Below are 14807 nucleotides of genomic sequence, written 5' to 3'. Positions count from 1 at the left end.
CCCAGTTTATCACTTGGCTGACCACTTTGAACACCTTTTCAGAAAGGCCTCCTCTGATCAGCCAATCTAAAATTGTCATCTCCTCTCCCTGTGGCTCTTCATTACATCATCCCATTTTAATGTCTTCATTATCTGAAATTATCTTCTTTATTCATGTCTTTTCTTATTTACTGTCCATTTCCCTCCACCATTAGTTGTAAGCTCCATGAATAGAGGAACCTGTCTTGTTCCCTGTTGTATCTCCAGCATCTCACACAGTAAATCTTCAACCAGCACTTGTTAAGTGAAAAACGAGATGAATGGATGGGTGGATAAAAGGAAGAATGGAAGGATGGATGATGGAAGGGTTCAATAGATGAAAGGATGGATTGATGGGTGGGTGGAAGGATGGATTATGGAAAGATGGATAAAAGGAAAGATGGAAGGATGGGTGCTAGAAACATGGACAGAAGGATGGAGTAGATTAATAAAAAGGAAAAATGGATGATGGAAGGACAAATCGATGGATAGGAAGAATGTGTGAAAAAATGTATGAAAGATGAATGAATGAACAGATGAAAGGAAGGACAGATAGATAGATGGGTTTGGGTAGTGATTCAGCTTTAGCACCTAGTTGAGAATCATTAACTCTGTTAATGGTGCAGTAACAGAAAATGAAAAGGCAAATAGAAGGTGAGTGGACAAGAGAAAGCTGTATCTTGGCCCTTTTGCTTTTTTTCTCTCATAACTTGTATCTTTATTCCCAGTATGGTGGGTGGCAATGCATGGAGTGGAAAGAACCCTATATTTGAAATTAAAAGGTCTGTGCTTGAAAAACTTGGCTATTTAGTATTATTATGACTCTGAATATACTTTTCTTTTTTAAACCTCAGCTTCCTTATCTATAAAAGTGGAATAATACCAACCTCTTGGGGTTATAATCCCCCCAAAAATAGCCCACTGCCATTGAGTTGATTCTGACTCATAGTGACCCCCACTGGGTTTCCAAGACTATAAATCTTTGCAGAAGTAGATTCCTTCATCTTCCTCCCACAGAGCAGCTGGTAGGTTTGAACCACTGACCTTCTGGTTAGCAGCCAAATGCCTGACCCACTATGCCAGCAGAGCTCTTGGGCTTATGGTGAGGATTAAATGAGAAATAAGTTATATGCGTAGATAGTTGGACTGAATGACTGAGCACACAGATGTGCATAATAAATGAACACTTCCTGCCTTCCACAATTGATTAAAGAATGTCATTGGTATGCTTTCCTTTAAACACTTATTATGTGCCTAGCACAAAGCAGAGTCTCTAGGTGGTGCAACAGTTAATGCCCTCAGCTGCTAAATGAAAACTTGGGTTTGAGTCCACCCATAGGTAACTTGAAAAAAATACCTGGTGATCTACTTCTGAAAAATCAGCCAATGAAAACCCTATGAAGCACAATTCTACTCTGACACATGCAGGGTCATCATGTGTCAAAGTTTACTCCACTGCCACTGGTGGAGCATAAAGTGTTGTTCAATGAATCTTCCTTGATTTGAATGGAAAGGACTGCCATTCAGTCAAATGGGAGATCATGGGCAGTGGTAACAGATGGACAAATAATTTTTCTACAAAAAAATTCCTTAACAATTCATGCACAGCAGAGTTCTGAGAAACCAGGTGATGTATTTAAATATCCTGAAAATGCAATGAATGCAACTAGTTGGGAACCCTTCTACCTTGTAAGGCTAGGATGCTCCTTTTGCAAAAAGTAGCTGTGCCCCCCCCCCCCAACACCTTCTCAGGATGAAGTCTTCCTGGAAACAACCTGGGGTCCTTTGATAAGAAGTCCATGCCTTCAAGCTACCTCATAGGTCAGACTCTGGGCCCCAGGGACCCCTTGCCCTGTGCCTACCCTGGGGAATGGTTCATAATTAAGAGAAAAGCCCTGTGCTTTACGTTTCTTCCTCCTCCTCTGAATAGGAGGCAGGGGAAGGTGGAGAGGTTGGAAGGGGGATGGGGGAGCAACTGGAGCCTAGGATTTTGATTGAGAGGCCCCATTATCCACACTCTTAAAAAAATAACCGAATCTTTTCCTTTTTTATCTTGACCAATCTCATTTCACGCTCCAGAAGAGGGAGGGAGGGAGGGAGGGAGTCTGGGGGGCCAGGAGGGAGAGAGGAGTCAGTATTCTGTATTTTCAACACTGCATTAAGCACATCTCCACGGTAACCAGGCAGCAACAAGTGCCAGCTCAGCAGGTTCCCAGGGAGTGCACAGCCTTCTTCCCTCCCTTTCTCTCCCTCTCCTCCCTCTGCCCTGGAGAACCCAGCCCACCTGCCTCAGCACAGGGCACCTAGGGTGGGTGGCTGGCAAAGATTAACCCCTGCCAGGGAGGGAGAGAATCAGGCCTGGATGAATGTGCTAAGTCTTTGGTTCAGAGCCAGGGAGGCTGGCCCAGGGCTGGCATAGGGGTCACAGATGCCCCAAGTTTAGAGCCCTTTCCAGAGGTGCCAGGCCTCAGGCCTCTCTGGGCAGTGGAAATGGCTCAATTCTACCCCACTTACCCCTGAGTCCTTCCTTTATGGTTCCTGAAAGAATAAGACTTGTCCAAAGAAATTCCCATTGTTCTCCTTACTTGTTCAGACTTATAGTCTCCTTTGGGTGATAATCACACTGACAAAGAAACCTAAATGATCAACAGCAAGATTCCAGGACAGTCCAAATGAGGATAAAGAAATATTCCCAGCTCATCTTACATTCAAGGGTTGGTGAATGTGGGGTGGGAACAAGAATATATTTTAATCATCATCATCATCATTCATATTTTACAGAAGGGGTAAACTGAGACCAATCAAAGTTAAATAATGGGGAGACTATATACTGCTTAAGGGTGGGTTTATATTTGGCTCACAATTGTTTTGCTGGCCCTAGAGTGCTCTCCAAGGAGCTCTGGTGGTGCAGTGCCTAAGGCATTGACTGCCAACCAGAAGGCTGGTGGTTGAAACCCACCAACCACCGCACAGAAGGAAGATGGGGCAATCTATTTCCGTAAAGATTTACCACCTCAGAAACTCAATGGGGGTTGCCATGAGTTGGAACTGACTCAACGGCAGTGAGTTTGGTTCTTTGGTAGAGTGTTGTTCAGCAACACTCATTGAACTAATGAAAGATGCTTGTCTGAGTCCATGCTGGTCCCTCAGTCCCTTGCTTTTCCTGATAGTGGGTAACCTGGAAGTTGGCTGGCCTCTGAGAAGGAGACTGTGCTGGGGAGAGGTGAGGAGCCAGGACTGAGGTCTTTTCTCCAGGTATTTACAAGAAGATGTATCCAGTGGTCGATCTTTCCATGCCCTTTGAGAAGTCTAAGTATGAAGCACTCCTAACATCTTTCTTGCCCCTTCTTGCTCCCCTGTTCCCAGCAGTTCCTCTTTGCAATGCTCCCCTGCCCTGCCCACTTCTGCCCCCTCCCTCTTACCTGCCACCATGCCTGCGATGGCAGAAGAGGCATAATTGCCCTGTCCGCTGGTGGGGATGTGGGGTGGGTATCCGGGCAGCGTGGACCCCACCATCTCACGGCCTGGAAAAATAGAGCAGAGAGACATCATTTGAGATATGGTGGGCTCCTGTACTTTCCGTCTTGTTCCCCTGAGGCTCAGCAAGCCTGCCCTCATGCCATTCACACTCTCACCGAAGCCACTCTTCAAACCCACTTCTTTCCTTCTCCTCTGAGCCCAAGTTCCTCTTTCCTCTTTCTGGTCTTTAACAGGACAAAAACTCCATCATGCAGGGTGTCCTCCAATGTTTTTATTTATGTGAATCATTCACTCAGAAAAATGCCATGTTACTAGAGACTAGGACCTGACCTCGTAAGTCTTCATTATCCCCCACAGCACCTGGAATCAGGGCTTTGAATCAATTCTACCCAGTTTAGTCATGGCCTACAAAGGGAAACTGGAATGGACCTAAATTTGTAAAATGTGGGTGAACGAGAATGATATCTGGAATGGGAAATATTATAAGTCAATGCCCTGCTAGAAACTTAATCTCCCTCTTAGAAAACAAGAGCAGTATGCACGATGCATAGCAGCCATATCTGTTGACCAGCAGAGTTGGAAACCTCAGTGCTCAGCTCAAAGATGGTGGCTAACCGCACTGCTTTGAATGTGTGTTGTTCTCCATAATAATAATAATCCAGTCTCCTGCATCTGGCTCCTGCCATGGCTCACCAAGTCTCTTCTGAGTCTCCCATTCCAAGGTTTTGACCTGTAATTTTTCCCATTCAGGCTATTATTCCAATTCACTTAAATTTTAAAAATTCGGATCTGTTCTGATTTCACCTCATCAGCCACAACTGAATCGGTTTGAAGCCCTGCCTAGCATAGCAGTGGGCACAGCTGGTCTAAATAAATACTTTAGAGGTTGTTTAACTCAGAGTTCATATCCATTTCAGGCCCTGGCTCTGAGAAGAACCAAAAATTCAGCCTTACAAAAGATGGCATGGGTGTGGTCCACTGTCCCATCACTATTCTTTCTGGGCCTGTGGCAGGCATTGTGAATCAATCACTACACACTTTCCCACTGAGCCAGAGAAGAGTTCCTACACCTGCACCTGGGCTCCCAGGTGGTTACAATCCATCAGATTTGCAAGGGACATGAAACCTATTGACCATCTATGACCCAGAAAAAAGAAGTGGAATGAGAGATGTTTAGCATTAACAAAGGGCCATGAACTACATGCCTGTAGATTCTGTTCCCAAAAAGAACAACTTCCAGCAAAACAGACATCAATCTCTTTGTTTATCTATAATTTGGAGATGGTGGATAATTTGTGGGTAACACCCTAGCCTTGTTGACACTGCGAAGCTCAGTAAAAACCCAATTTCCCTGGATTAGCCTCTCCTTTATATAGGAATGTAAACCTTCTGATTTTGGAGATCTCACCTGGCCTGGTTAGTTTCTCCCATGTATCCCATATGCCAACAACCACAATCCCGTACATACAGCTCTTCTTCCATCACCCCTTGTCCTGTGGACACTGACCAGATTCTCCCCTACCCAAAGATTCTTGATGAAGAGACCATTCATCCTGGTTTGCCCCAGTCAGTCCAGGTTATTCCCACTGGCCCAGAGTACTTATTAATGGTGCCCATTTCACTCTCAAAATGCTCTGGTATGAATGATGAATTATTCAGACATCTTGTCCTTGTTGGTATTTACAGGGTTCACCAACCTTGGCAGTACTAACATTTTGGACCAGATAAATGTTTTACTGTAGGGAGCTGCCCTGTGCCCTGTAGGATGTTTAGCAGCATCCCTGGCTTCTAACCACTAGATGTTGGAAGCAGTCATCATCCAATGTGACAACTAAACATGTTTCTAGATATTGCAAAATTTCACTGGGGGGAGGGGGGACAGAACTGTCCCTAGTTAAGAGGCGCTGTGTGAGAATATGGCAGTTTTACCCAAATGTTTTCTAAATGTCTTCTGCCTCTTCCATACTTGGGACTGCTTTTTCTCCCCAAGACTTAGAAGGCCACTGTGAGCTCCTGTTAACCAACTTACCAAGTCAATCCCCTCTATGGCACGGCAAGTCCAACCTTCCTCCCATCAGTACCCCAAGGTCCTTCATACCTCAGCCCCATGAGGGGTTGCTAGTATGATGGAAGGGAAGGTATATCCCATGAAACCCTATGAGTTGGTAGTACAACAGTAACTAGCTCCGCCCACTCTCTGTGGTTTCCCTGGGGACAATTTCATTCATTCAACAAATTTACTGAGTAAATACTATGTTGTAGTGTGCTGTCGAGTTGATTGTGACTCAGAGCGACCCTACATGACAGAGTAGAACTATCTTCCTAGATGATAATCTTTACAGGAGCAGATTGCTGAGTCCTTTATCCTGTGAAGTGGCTGAAGGGTTTAAACCACTGACCTTTCTGTTGGCAGTCAGGTATTTAACCACTGTGCAACCAGACCTCCTTAAATACTATGTACTAGGCACTTTTCTAGGCAACTTGGAATGCAGCAGAGAATAAGAATGCAAAATTAACAAGGCCAGACACTAAACCAAGATGGGACATAGGGTGAAATGTGTATTTGAAACCAAGCCTAAAGAGCCAACAAGCAAAATCAGGCATACTCAACTTCTGTTCTTCCCCTGGAAGGGGAGCATCTAGGAATCAGAAGACATGGGCTTTATTTTGCTTCTATCACTAATTTTCTCAGGGCCCTTAGACAAGCTACTTGCACACCTCAAGCTTCAATTTCCTCACATGTAAAATGAGGAAAAGTAAGAGTAGCTTTACACAACTTATTATTACTGCAGATGACACAACCTTGCTTGCTGAAAGTGAAGATGACTTGAAGCACTTACTGATGAAGATGAAAGACTACAGTCTGCAGTATGGATTACACCTCAACATAAAGAAAATGAAAATCCTCACAACTGGACAAATAAGCAACATCACCATAAATGGAGAAAAGATTGAAGTTGTCAAAGATTTCATATTACTTGGTTCCACAACCAACATCAATGGAAGCAGCAGTCAAGAAATAGACAACTTATTGCACTGGGCAAATCTGCTGCAAAAAGACCTCTTTAAAGTGCTGAAGAGCAAAGATGTCTCTTTGAAGACTAAGGTATGCCTAACCCAAGCCACAGTGTTTTCAGTTGCCTCATATGCATGTGAAAGTTGGACAATGAATAAAGAAGACCAAAGAAGAGTCGATGCTTTTGAATTGTGGTGTTGGCAAAGAATACTGAAAGGACCGTGGACTGCCAGAAAAATGAGTAAGTCTGTCCTGGAAGAAGTGCAGTCAGAATGCTCCTTAGAAGCGAGAATGGCCAAGCTTCATCTCACCTACTGTGGTCATGCTGTCAGAAGGGACCATTCCCTGGAGAAGGATATCATGCTTGGTAAAGTGGAGGGTCAGCGAAAAAGGGGGAAACCCTCAACAAGATGGACTGACGCAGGGGCTTCAACAATGGGCTCAGTATGGCAAGGCTTGTAAGGCTGATGCAGGACCAGGCAGTGTTTCGTTCTCTTGTACACAGGGTGGCTATGAGTCGGAGACAATTCGACAGCACCTAACAACCACCCCCACCTGATGCTATCATCTAATTCAGAGCCAGGGTTTCACACTTTGGATGAACCTTCACTGGCACAATGGACACATTCTAGAAATGGTTACATACTGATAGAGCTTTTATAAAACAGATCCTATTTGAATAAGCCATCAATGCTCATTATTTAAAACACTATGAATGTTCTGATAAAACTGACTACCATCCTCTAATTTGTTTGATGTTAAATATAGTGTCCAGTTATGGTTGGCACTGGACCAAATAGGGTAGAAGCCACTGGAATTCTACAGGTAGTTTCAGTTCACTGACACAGGATCAGCAGGGGAACAATGGAAGAGATGGAAACACAGGTGATGAAAAGGAAATTCTAGCATATTTAGAAGTAGAAGGACACATATGCAGAAGATATGTGGTTGTTTTTGTTGTGCACTATTGACTTGCTTTTCGACTTACAGCAACCCCATGTGATAGAGTGGAACTGTCTCTATAGGGTTTTCTAGGCTGTAATCTTTCTGGGATCAGATGGCCAGGTCTTCCCCCTGTGAAGCCACTGAGTGGGTTCGAGCCACGAACCTTTTGTTTAGTAGTTGAGTGCCTAACTGTTGTGCCACCAGGGCTCCTTGCAGAAGTTATACCAAAATAAAATCTGATCTTTCTGCTAAGAAGCCTGCATTATGACAAACTCATCTACTCCACTCTGAAGGCATTCCATGAAGCACCTGGCAAAACCCCACCCCCTCCAGCACATGTAAGGAAAGGAGCAGGATGATGGAAGAGGAAAGTGGTTGATTCAGGCCTGATGCTGGCTCCCTTCCTTCTTCACTCCCTACTACCTTCTCCCTGAGGGAAAACTCCAAGCCTGATTTTGCCAGGTTCAGACAGTGGCTGACGGAAAATCACTTAATTTTTCTAAACCACATCTTTCCATCTATCACATGAGGAGTGAGTTTAGATCAAAGATTATAAATAGGTTTAACCTACACTGATTGATTTGTACTGGAGTACTTCCTCACTTTCCAGGGCACTGTGTTGGATTCTGAAGGTGTACCCGTGTCTACCATAACTTGGGAAGTATCAGCTTTCAGTCTACCTATTTGCCAGTGCTGGCCTAGGTACTCTCCAGGACTCCTTCTGACTCGGTTGCTCTGTTGTCATAGGCCCCCCCTACTCCTGTTCTCATCCTGTTTCTTCCCAACACCTAACCCTGCTGTTCTTGAGCTGTGCAGCTCAGTGGCCTGAGCATCAGGGCACATGCTCCCTTAGGCCACAATTTAATTTAGTCCACAGGTGCCCCACATGGGGCCCTATTCCATAAGAACTAGCCCCAAAACTGTTCTTAGAAATTGAATTCATAGGCCTTATTCCCCTGTATTCAAGAACTTAACCTTCCTCTCCCTTCAGTCATCTAATTTTCTCCCAGTGGAACAAAAGTATCTAAATTAAACTCCAGCTCAGATCCTGACAGTTTCTTCCCATGAAACTTGGCCTCCCTGAGAAGGCTGGGAAGATGTTCTCAGGTCTGCTCTTACCTAGACTGTATTGCCACAAACTTGTATTAGTATAGTAATACTACTATTTTAACACTCTTTGTCTGCTCCACCTTCTTAGATATGTGGTTTCATCCCAAAAGTCAAGAACCTTACAACCTTCTTAGAAATGAAACCACAGAAGCCACAAAGGCCTCTTCATCATGGCCTCTTCATGCCCTCTTTTCTGGTTATTGAAAGGAGTCCCAAGGTGGTCCAAATGGTTAAGTGCTTGACTACTAACTGAAAGGTTGGCAATTCAAAACCACCTCAAGGTGTCTTAGAAAAAATGTCCGGTGATCTGTTTCTGAAAGATTACAGCCATGAAACCCCAATGAAGTGTAGGTCTACTCTGACATACATGATGTTGCCATGAGTTGGGATTGACTCTTTGGCAACTTTTTTCAATTATATTTCTAACCACAGTGTGGCAGTCTATCTCCTCTGCACCCCAATATACTTCAAATAGGGCCCTATTTTTAAGAAGCAGACACAGACACAGGTTCATTATGGCTGGTTGTGGAATGGGGTTCTATAAGTGTTTTCTATAAGAAAATGCCAGCACTCTAGAAATGTTGGTAAAAATTCTAAATACTGGTAAAGACGAGGTCGGAAAATTATTACCTGGAGGAATTCAGAAGGTGGAGGTGAATTCAGACCATTTTATTTGTCCCCTTTGATGTCTGCCCTCTGTGTGACCCCTTTCCAATGCCTTATCTTGTTCTGATAGCAAGGAGAATTTATGGCAATCCAGAAATCTCTCTGGCAGGACTAAATATAATTTTGTACAAAAGGATGGAGGAGGGTAATGAACTCTTTGAAAGCCTCCTCTCCTGATAAAACCTAACTCAAAGCTTTCCCATAGCTGAGCCAGAGCAGCCTTGAGAGCACTGTTTTTCCAGTGTGTCTAGAGCCTGGACTACAGCATCCAAAGTGAACTGGCAGGAATGTTAGGGGCAAATCCCACTGTTCCCCAAATTCTGATGTTTCCTTTCTCTAGGTTGACTGGGGAGAAACTGAGATCCAAGATATTTAGGTCTAATCTTAACCAGAGGCATCAGATGTATAGGATTTAAAGAGCTTTAGCCCAATACCCAAAGGAGCTCTAGTGGCGTAATGGGTAAGGCATTTAACTGCTAACCAGAAAGTCAGTGGTTCAAACCCACCAGCTACTCCATGGGAGGAAGATTAGGCAATCTACTTCCATAAAGATTTACAGCCTTGGAAACCCAAGGAGGGCTGCTATGAGTTGGAACTGACTTAGTGGCAGTGGGTTTGGTTTGTGGTTTTTCAGCCCAACATCCTGGACTTAGCACAACGAGTGAAGCGGGACCCAGTTCTGTGAACCAAAGCTTCCTGTTCTTGGCAACCTGCCCAGGATTCCAGCTCCTCCAAGACTGGCCAGTGCCTTGGCTCTTCTCAGAGCCTTCACCTCTGTGCTGAACCTTCAACCCTCAGGCTGGGCCCTGTGGCTGGCCATCAGCCTTCATGGGTGCTTACATGTTGCACTACACCATCATCTGAGCTTGGCTTTGAGGACCTCCCTTCCTAAGGACATGCCAGTGCTGCATACTGGGCACTCATTGTTCAGCTCCTGGCCAACTGCTGACTGCATGAGCACCTGGTATCTGCTGCCAGCTGTTTTGCCCAATGGGCTGGATGAACTCTAGTCCTGAAGCTAGTCTGGAAAGTGGGCATATGCACTCCAACAGAAGCTGATAGAAGTTGGAAGTGTCACCCTGATTTGATTGGATGTTGACAGGGAATACCTGAAGCCCTAGAAAGGGTGGCAAGAAGTGGAAAAGGTATGAAGGCTTTGGGGTACAGGTTTCTTCCAAATGTACTTCAAACCACAGCCAGAATCTGATATATTAGCTTCCACTGTCATTTGCCTTTCCCTTTCCTCTCAGTGCGTCCCACCACGCCTCTCCACAGCATGCACAGGACCTGAGGAACTGTTCTCCATCATCAGATGCTTCACTAATACCCTCATCTCTTACCTGTTTTCTTGCAACCCTTCAGGCCCCAGCCTGCCTTTCATGTGAGCCACACAGGCTTGCCAGTGATTGGGTCCAACCACCCCCTAGCAGATATGAACTGCCTCTACTCACCTTCCTCCTCCCCTCCCCATCTCATTTTCTCAGGCTGACATCATTCTACTCAGCTCACAGATTTTTGTCCATTAATCACTTAGGTCAAAACAAATGACCTGTCTGCTGATTTTACCCTCTTTTGAAATTTACAACTCTGAGCCAACACTTTCTTCCTCACTTCAGACCTTTCAATGTCTCTCTGCCCACATTCTGAGCTTCCTTTTTTCAGCCTTTACCTCTGTGCTCACCTCTTCCCAAAAGACCTCCTACTCTACATATGGGGATACACAGAGAAAAATAATCTAGGTGCCAGACAGACTGATGAAAACATGGTCAGTTATAAGGACAGGTTGATGGACTGAATAAGGTGACCTTGTACCCCTCTGGGCTGGCAGAGATCTTGGTCTGGTGCTGTGGTTTTCAATCTAAGGGCTTTTGAAGAAACGGGTTCCTACTTCTAAAAGAGTCGCTCTTCATTTGTATGTTTCTCATACATGGCTTCTGTAAAGATGCTCATTTCAAGAGTGTGGTGGGGCCCAACAGATCCAGGTGGGCTGATTCTGGGTTGTCTCTAGGACAGCTCCCCCTGCTTCTCACTTGTTTCTGCTCTAACAGGTAGCAGGGATGAAACGTGGGAGACATCCATGCTGTCACTAAGTACCCCCACTCCCTGCAGGCAGCTCTACAATTCTTCCTTACTGAACTGGAATCTGCTGCACTTCTGGCTTCCTCCATTGGTCCTGGTTCAATGCTTTGGGCCCTCATCCAAAACAGTCTCATCCCTGTGTAAGTCCTTCAGCTATGTGAAGGCTGTTACGGGTCTCTGCCCTGCCCACACTCCACCTCAGGTTTTCTCCAGTCCATGCAAACACTCTTGGTTCTTTTAGCCGTTCCTCAGGACCTGGCTGGCTGAGCTGCCAGGGAGGCAACCACAAGGGTCTGACCCACATGGCTCAGGCCAGCCCTCACCCTGCTGAACACCATACTCCTATCTAGGGACCTTCACACAGGTCCAGCCCCTCTCTGGGCCTGTGTCTTCATCTTTGAAAAAGAGAATTTCCTCTACATGGCCTCTATGGCCTTTGTAGCTTTACCTTTTTTTGAAGGCCAATCAGATTCTTAATGGTAAGGCCTCCATCCCCTCATCTCCCAAGTCATTGAGTCCCTCTGAGTTTATCCTGTTTAAAAAAACTATTGAGTGTCCTCAGTGGTTGATTCCTTAAGATAGCTATAATGATAGCTATGTTATGAGGACTCAATTGGGGCTGACCCTCTGCCTTCTTTAGAAATTTGGTCTAAGAAATTGGCTGAAAAAAGCCACTGGCTTTTTCCCTCCAAAGTTTTGTTTTTCTTTTTTTCCTAGTTCATCACTTTACAGTACCTGACACCTGGCCTTATGGTCCTCACATTTCCACCGGGCCTTGTGGCAGGATTCTGGAAACCTGCCAGGCACCCACTTTCTTGGTATCCCAGAGTCCCTGCTCCTTTTTGAGGCCTGATTTGGCAAGCATGGAGAAACACATCTTGGTACCTCCAAGAGTTGCCAGAGGAATTAGGGAAGATGATGAAGGTGGACATACCTGGAGGTCAAAACGGGCTAGATGCAAAGCAGGAGGACAGGTGGCTGGCTCTGAACACCCCCCCTCCCGCCTCCCACGACACCAGCATGGCCCAGGAACCTCCCTGTCGTACCTGAGAGGAGGGCCTGGCCCGTGAACTGCCCGTACACGGAGGCAGCATGGGGAAAGGCATTGAAGGGCGGGACCGAGGCACCGGCTGGGACCCCGGAGCCGACTTGCTGCAGATCCAAAAAGGCGGAGCTAGATAAAGAGGAAGGGGTGGAGCTAGAACTGGACACCTCGGGGGTTTCCTGCTTTATGGCGAAGGGTGAATGAGGATCTGCCGGAGGGAGGGAGACAACAAGGAGAGAGGGGTGTGAGATGATGGGGTGGGAACATGCACAAACCAAGCCATGAGATGTGGGGAAGGGTGTGGCGGATGGGGCACTGAGGCAGGCAGACCTGGGCTCCTCTGTGAGTAGGGGGTAGGGAAGGAAAGGCCAGAAGGTGTTCCTCAGGGTGAGTGAGGACAGGAGAGATAAGGTCTACCTCCCTTTGTGTCTACTTCTGTGTGGGTGCAGTGACTGTGAGAGAATATGTGTGCCCCTCTCTCCCCACAGTGGGTGGGTAAGGAGATGGCATGACCCTCTTGACCAACCTTGAGTCCCAGCCAGCACAGCCCACGTCTCCTCACAAGCCCAGGGCCCCATCTGCCTTTCTCCTTGCAGCCAGCCAAGATCTGCCTTCCCCTGCCCTCCAACCCACCCTTGCAGCTGGGTCCAGATGACCCATGAGACTCTGGGCTCCATACCTGTCACCACGGGGTACGTCTGGTGAGTTGAGAGGTTGCGCCCCAAAGGTGTATTAGAAGGAGTCAAGGTGGCCTTCCCATCATCCAGGGTGCTATTGAGCAAGGGCAGTGGGTAGAGGCCCTGGAGAAGGAAGAGAAGTCAGCACACAGTGGCCCAGCAAGGCTGCTTTGTGCCTCCAGGTAAGCAAGGGCAAACAAGGCTTTCCAGAAACCCTGCAGAGACAAGTCTGTAGAACTTGGCTGCCCTGGTCTCCCTAGAAAAACACCTTTCCTCATTGTTCTCATCTTCTCTTTCTTTCTAGACTTCACTGAGTTCTTCTCAAACTGACAGCCTTACTGTTCATCTCCCAACCCCAGGCTCAGGGCTGCCCCTTCTGTGTTCCTGGAATTCAGTGCCAGTGGTGGAACACAAGCCTAGGAATTGCATAGAGCATTTCCTGCAAAGGAGCAAGTCCTGGTTGGAATGCTGATCTCCTTCCTTGTCTCCTTATACTGTTTGGCCTCATTGAGTATAAGATGGGATCAAAGGCTGGGGCAGTCAGCTCACAGCACTGTTTAGAGTGCTTCACTCTTATCAATTAATTTAATCCTCTCCAAATAGGAAAGTGTAGCACAAAGGATTAAGAAACTTGTCATACTTCCATATAGGGCAGACAGGATTCAAACCTAGGCAGCTTGCCTCCAATGTCCATGCTCTTAAGCACTGCCCTAAACAACAATAACAAAACAACCAGACTCACGGCTGTCGAGAAAATTCAACTCATAGCGACCCCTTCTTGGGTTTCTGAGGGAGTATCTCTATGGAAGTAGATTGTCCAATCTTCTTTCTGAGGAGTGGCTGGTGGGTGTGAACCACCAGCCTTCTGGTTAGCAGTCAGATGCCTTAGGCACTACGCCACCAGATCCCTAAAATGGATAACCCAATAACCATTCCTTATAGCTGAAGATAGTTTACATCAGGGCTTTGATTATGATAGCCTGATAGATACCCTCAACAGTCCTGTAATGTGAACAAAGTAAGTCATGTACATTTTATATGTGGAAGACTGAAGCCAAGAAGAGTAAATGTCTTAGACCTATATAATAAAACTGGGACTAAAACCCAGGATTTCACCATCACAGCAACTGTGGTATCTCATCAGAACAGGTGGACTTATTCTTCTCTCTTTTCATATCTAAGCAAATATAAACTTGTAGGTTCAGCTTGAAGATAATATTTGGTTTACAGGCCTATTACCAAATTCCTGGGAATTAAGAAAATCTCATTTTATATTCCTATTGACCTTCTCTGACATTAGCACAGCTATCTCATAAGGTGCTCTTTCAAAAGAGAGTACAATTCAAGTTCAATTCTACTAAAAAATCCAGTCAACCATATGGATATTTAAGCTTTTCAGTGCAACATCACCAAAGTATTTGACTATTTAGGTTTTTGTTTTTTTTTTAATCTTCTTCCTTTTGCAATGAATTGCCTGAATTTTGGAACAGATATAGGATTTTGGGGCACTCTGGTGCTCTGGTGATGACTGGAGTGTGAAAGCTGGAAACAAAGAAGAATTACCAGTAGTTGGAAAATTTGGCTTTGGTGACAGAAATAATGCTGGAGATTGCATAATAGACTTTTGCAAGACCAAGGACTTATTCATTGCAAGTACCTTTTTTAACAACACAAATGGTGGCTATACATGTTGACTTTGCCAGATGGAATACACAGGAATCAGATTGACTACATTTGTGGCAAGAGGCAATGGAAAAGCTCAATATCTTCA

At 45.5% G+C, this 14807-nt stretch overlaps 1 protein-coding gene across 1 annotated transcript in view; it reads right to left on the bottom strand.

The window, feature by feature from the left end:
- Nucleotides 1-14807, bottom strand: part of PAX8 (paired box 8) — a 103069-nt gene that overhangs the window by 5425 nt on the left and 82837 nt on the right. Inside the window, exons 11-13 of the mRNA XM_007959505.1 lie at nt 13039-13159; nt 12361-12567; nt 3441-3542 (exon numbers count right to left, since the gene is read on the bottom strand). Coding sequence (XP_007957696.1) covers nt 3441-3542; nt 12361-12567; nt 13039-13159 — 430 coding nt within the window. The remainder of the gene's footprint in view (nt 1-3440; nt 3543-12360; nt 12568-13038; nt 13160-14807) is intronic.

Source organism: Orycteropus afer, unplaced genomic scaffold (genome assembly GCF_000298275.1).
Source record: "Orycteropus afer afer isolate SDZICR_OR568_19922 unplaced genomic scaffold, OryAfe1.0 scaffold00017, whole genome shotgun sequence".
NCBI lineage: Eukaryota > Metazoa > Chordata > Mammalia > Tubulidentata > Orycteropodidae > Orycteropus > Orycteropus afer.
This window is presented reverse-complemented; position numbering and strand designations above follow the sequence as displayed.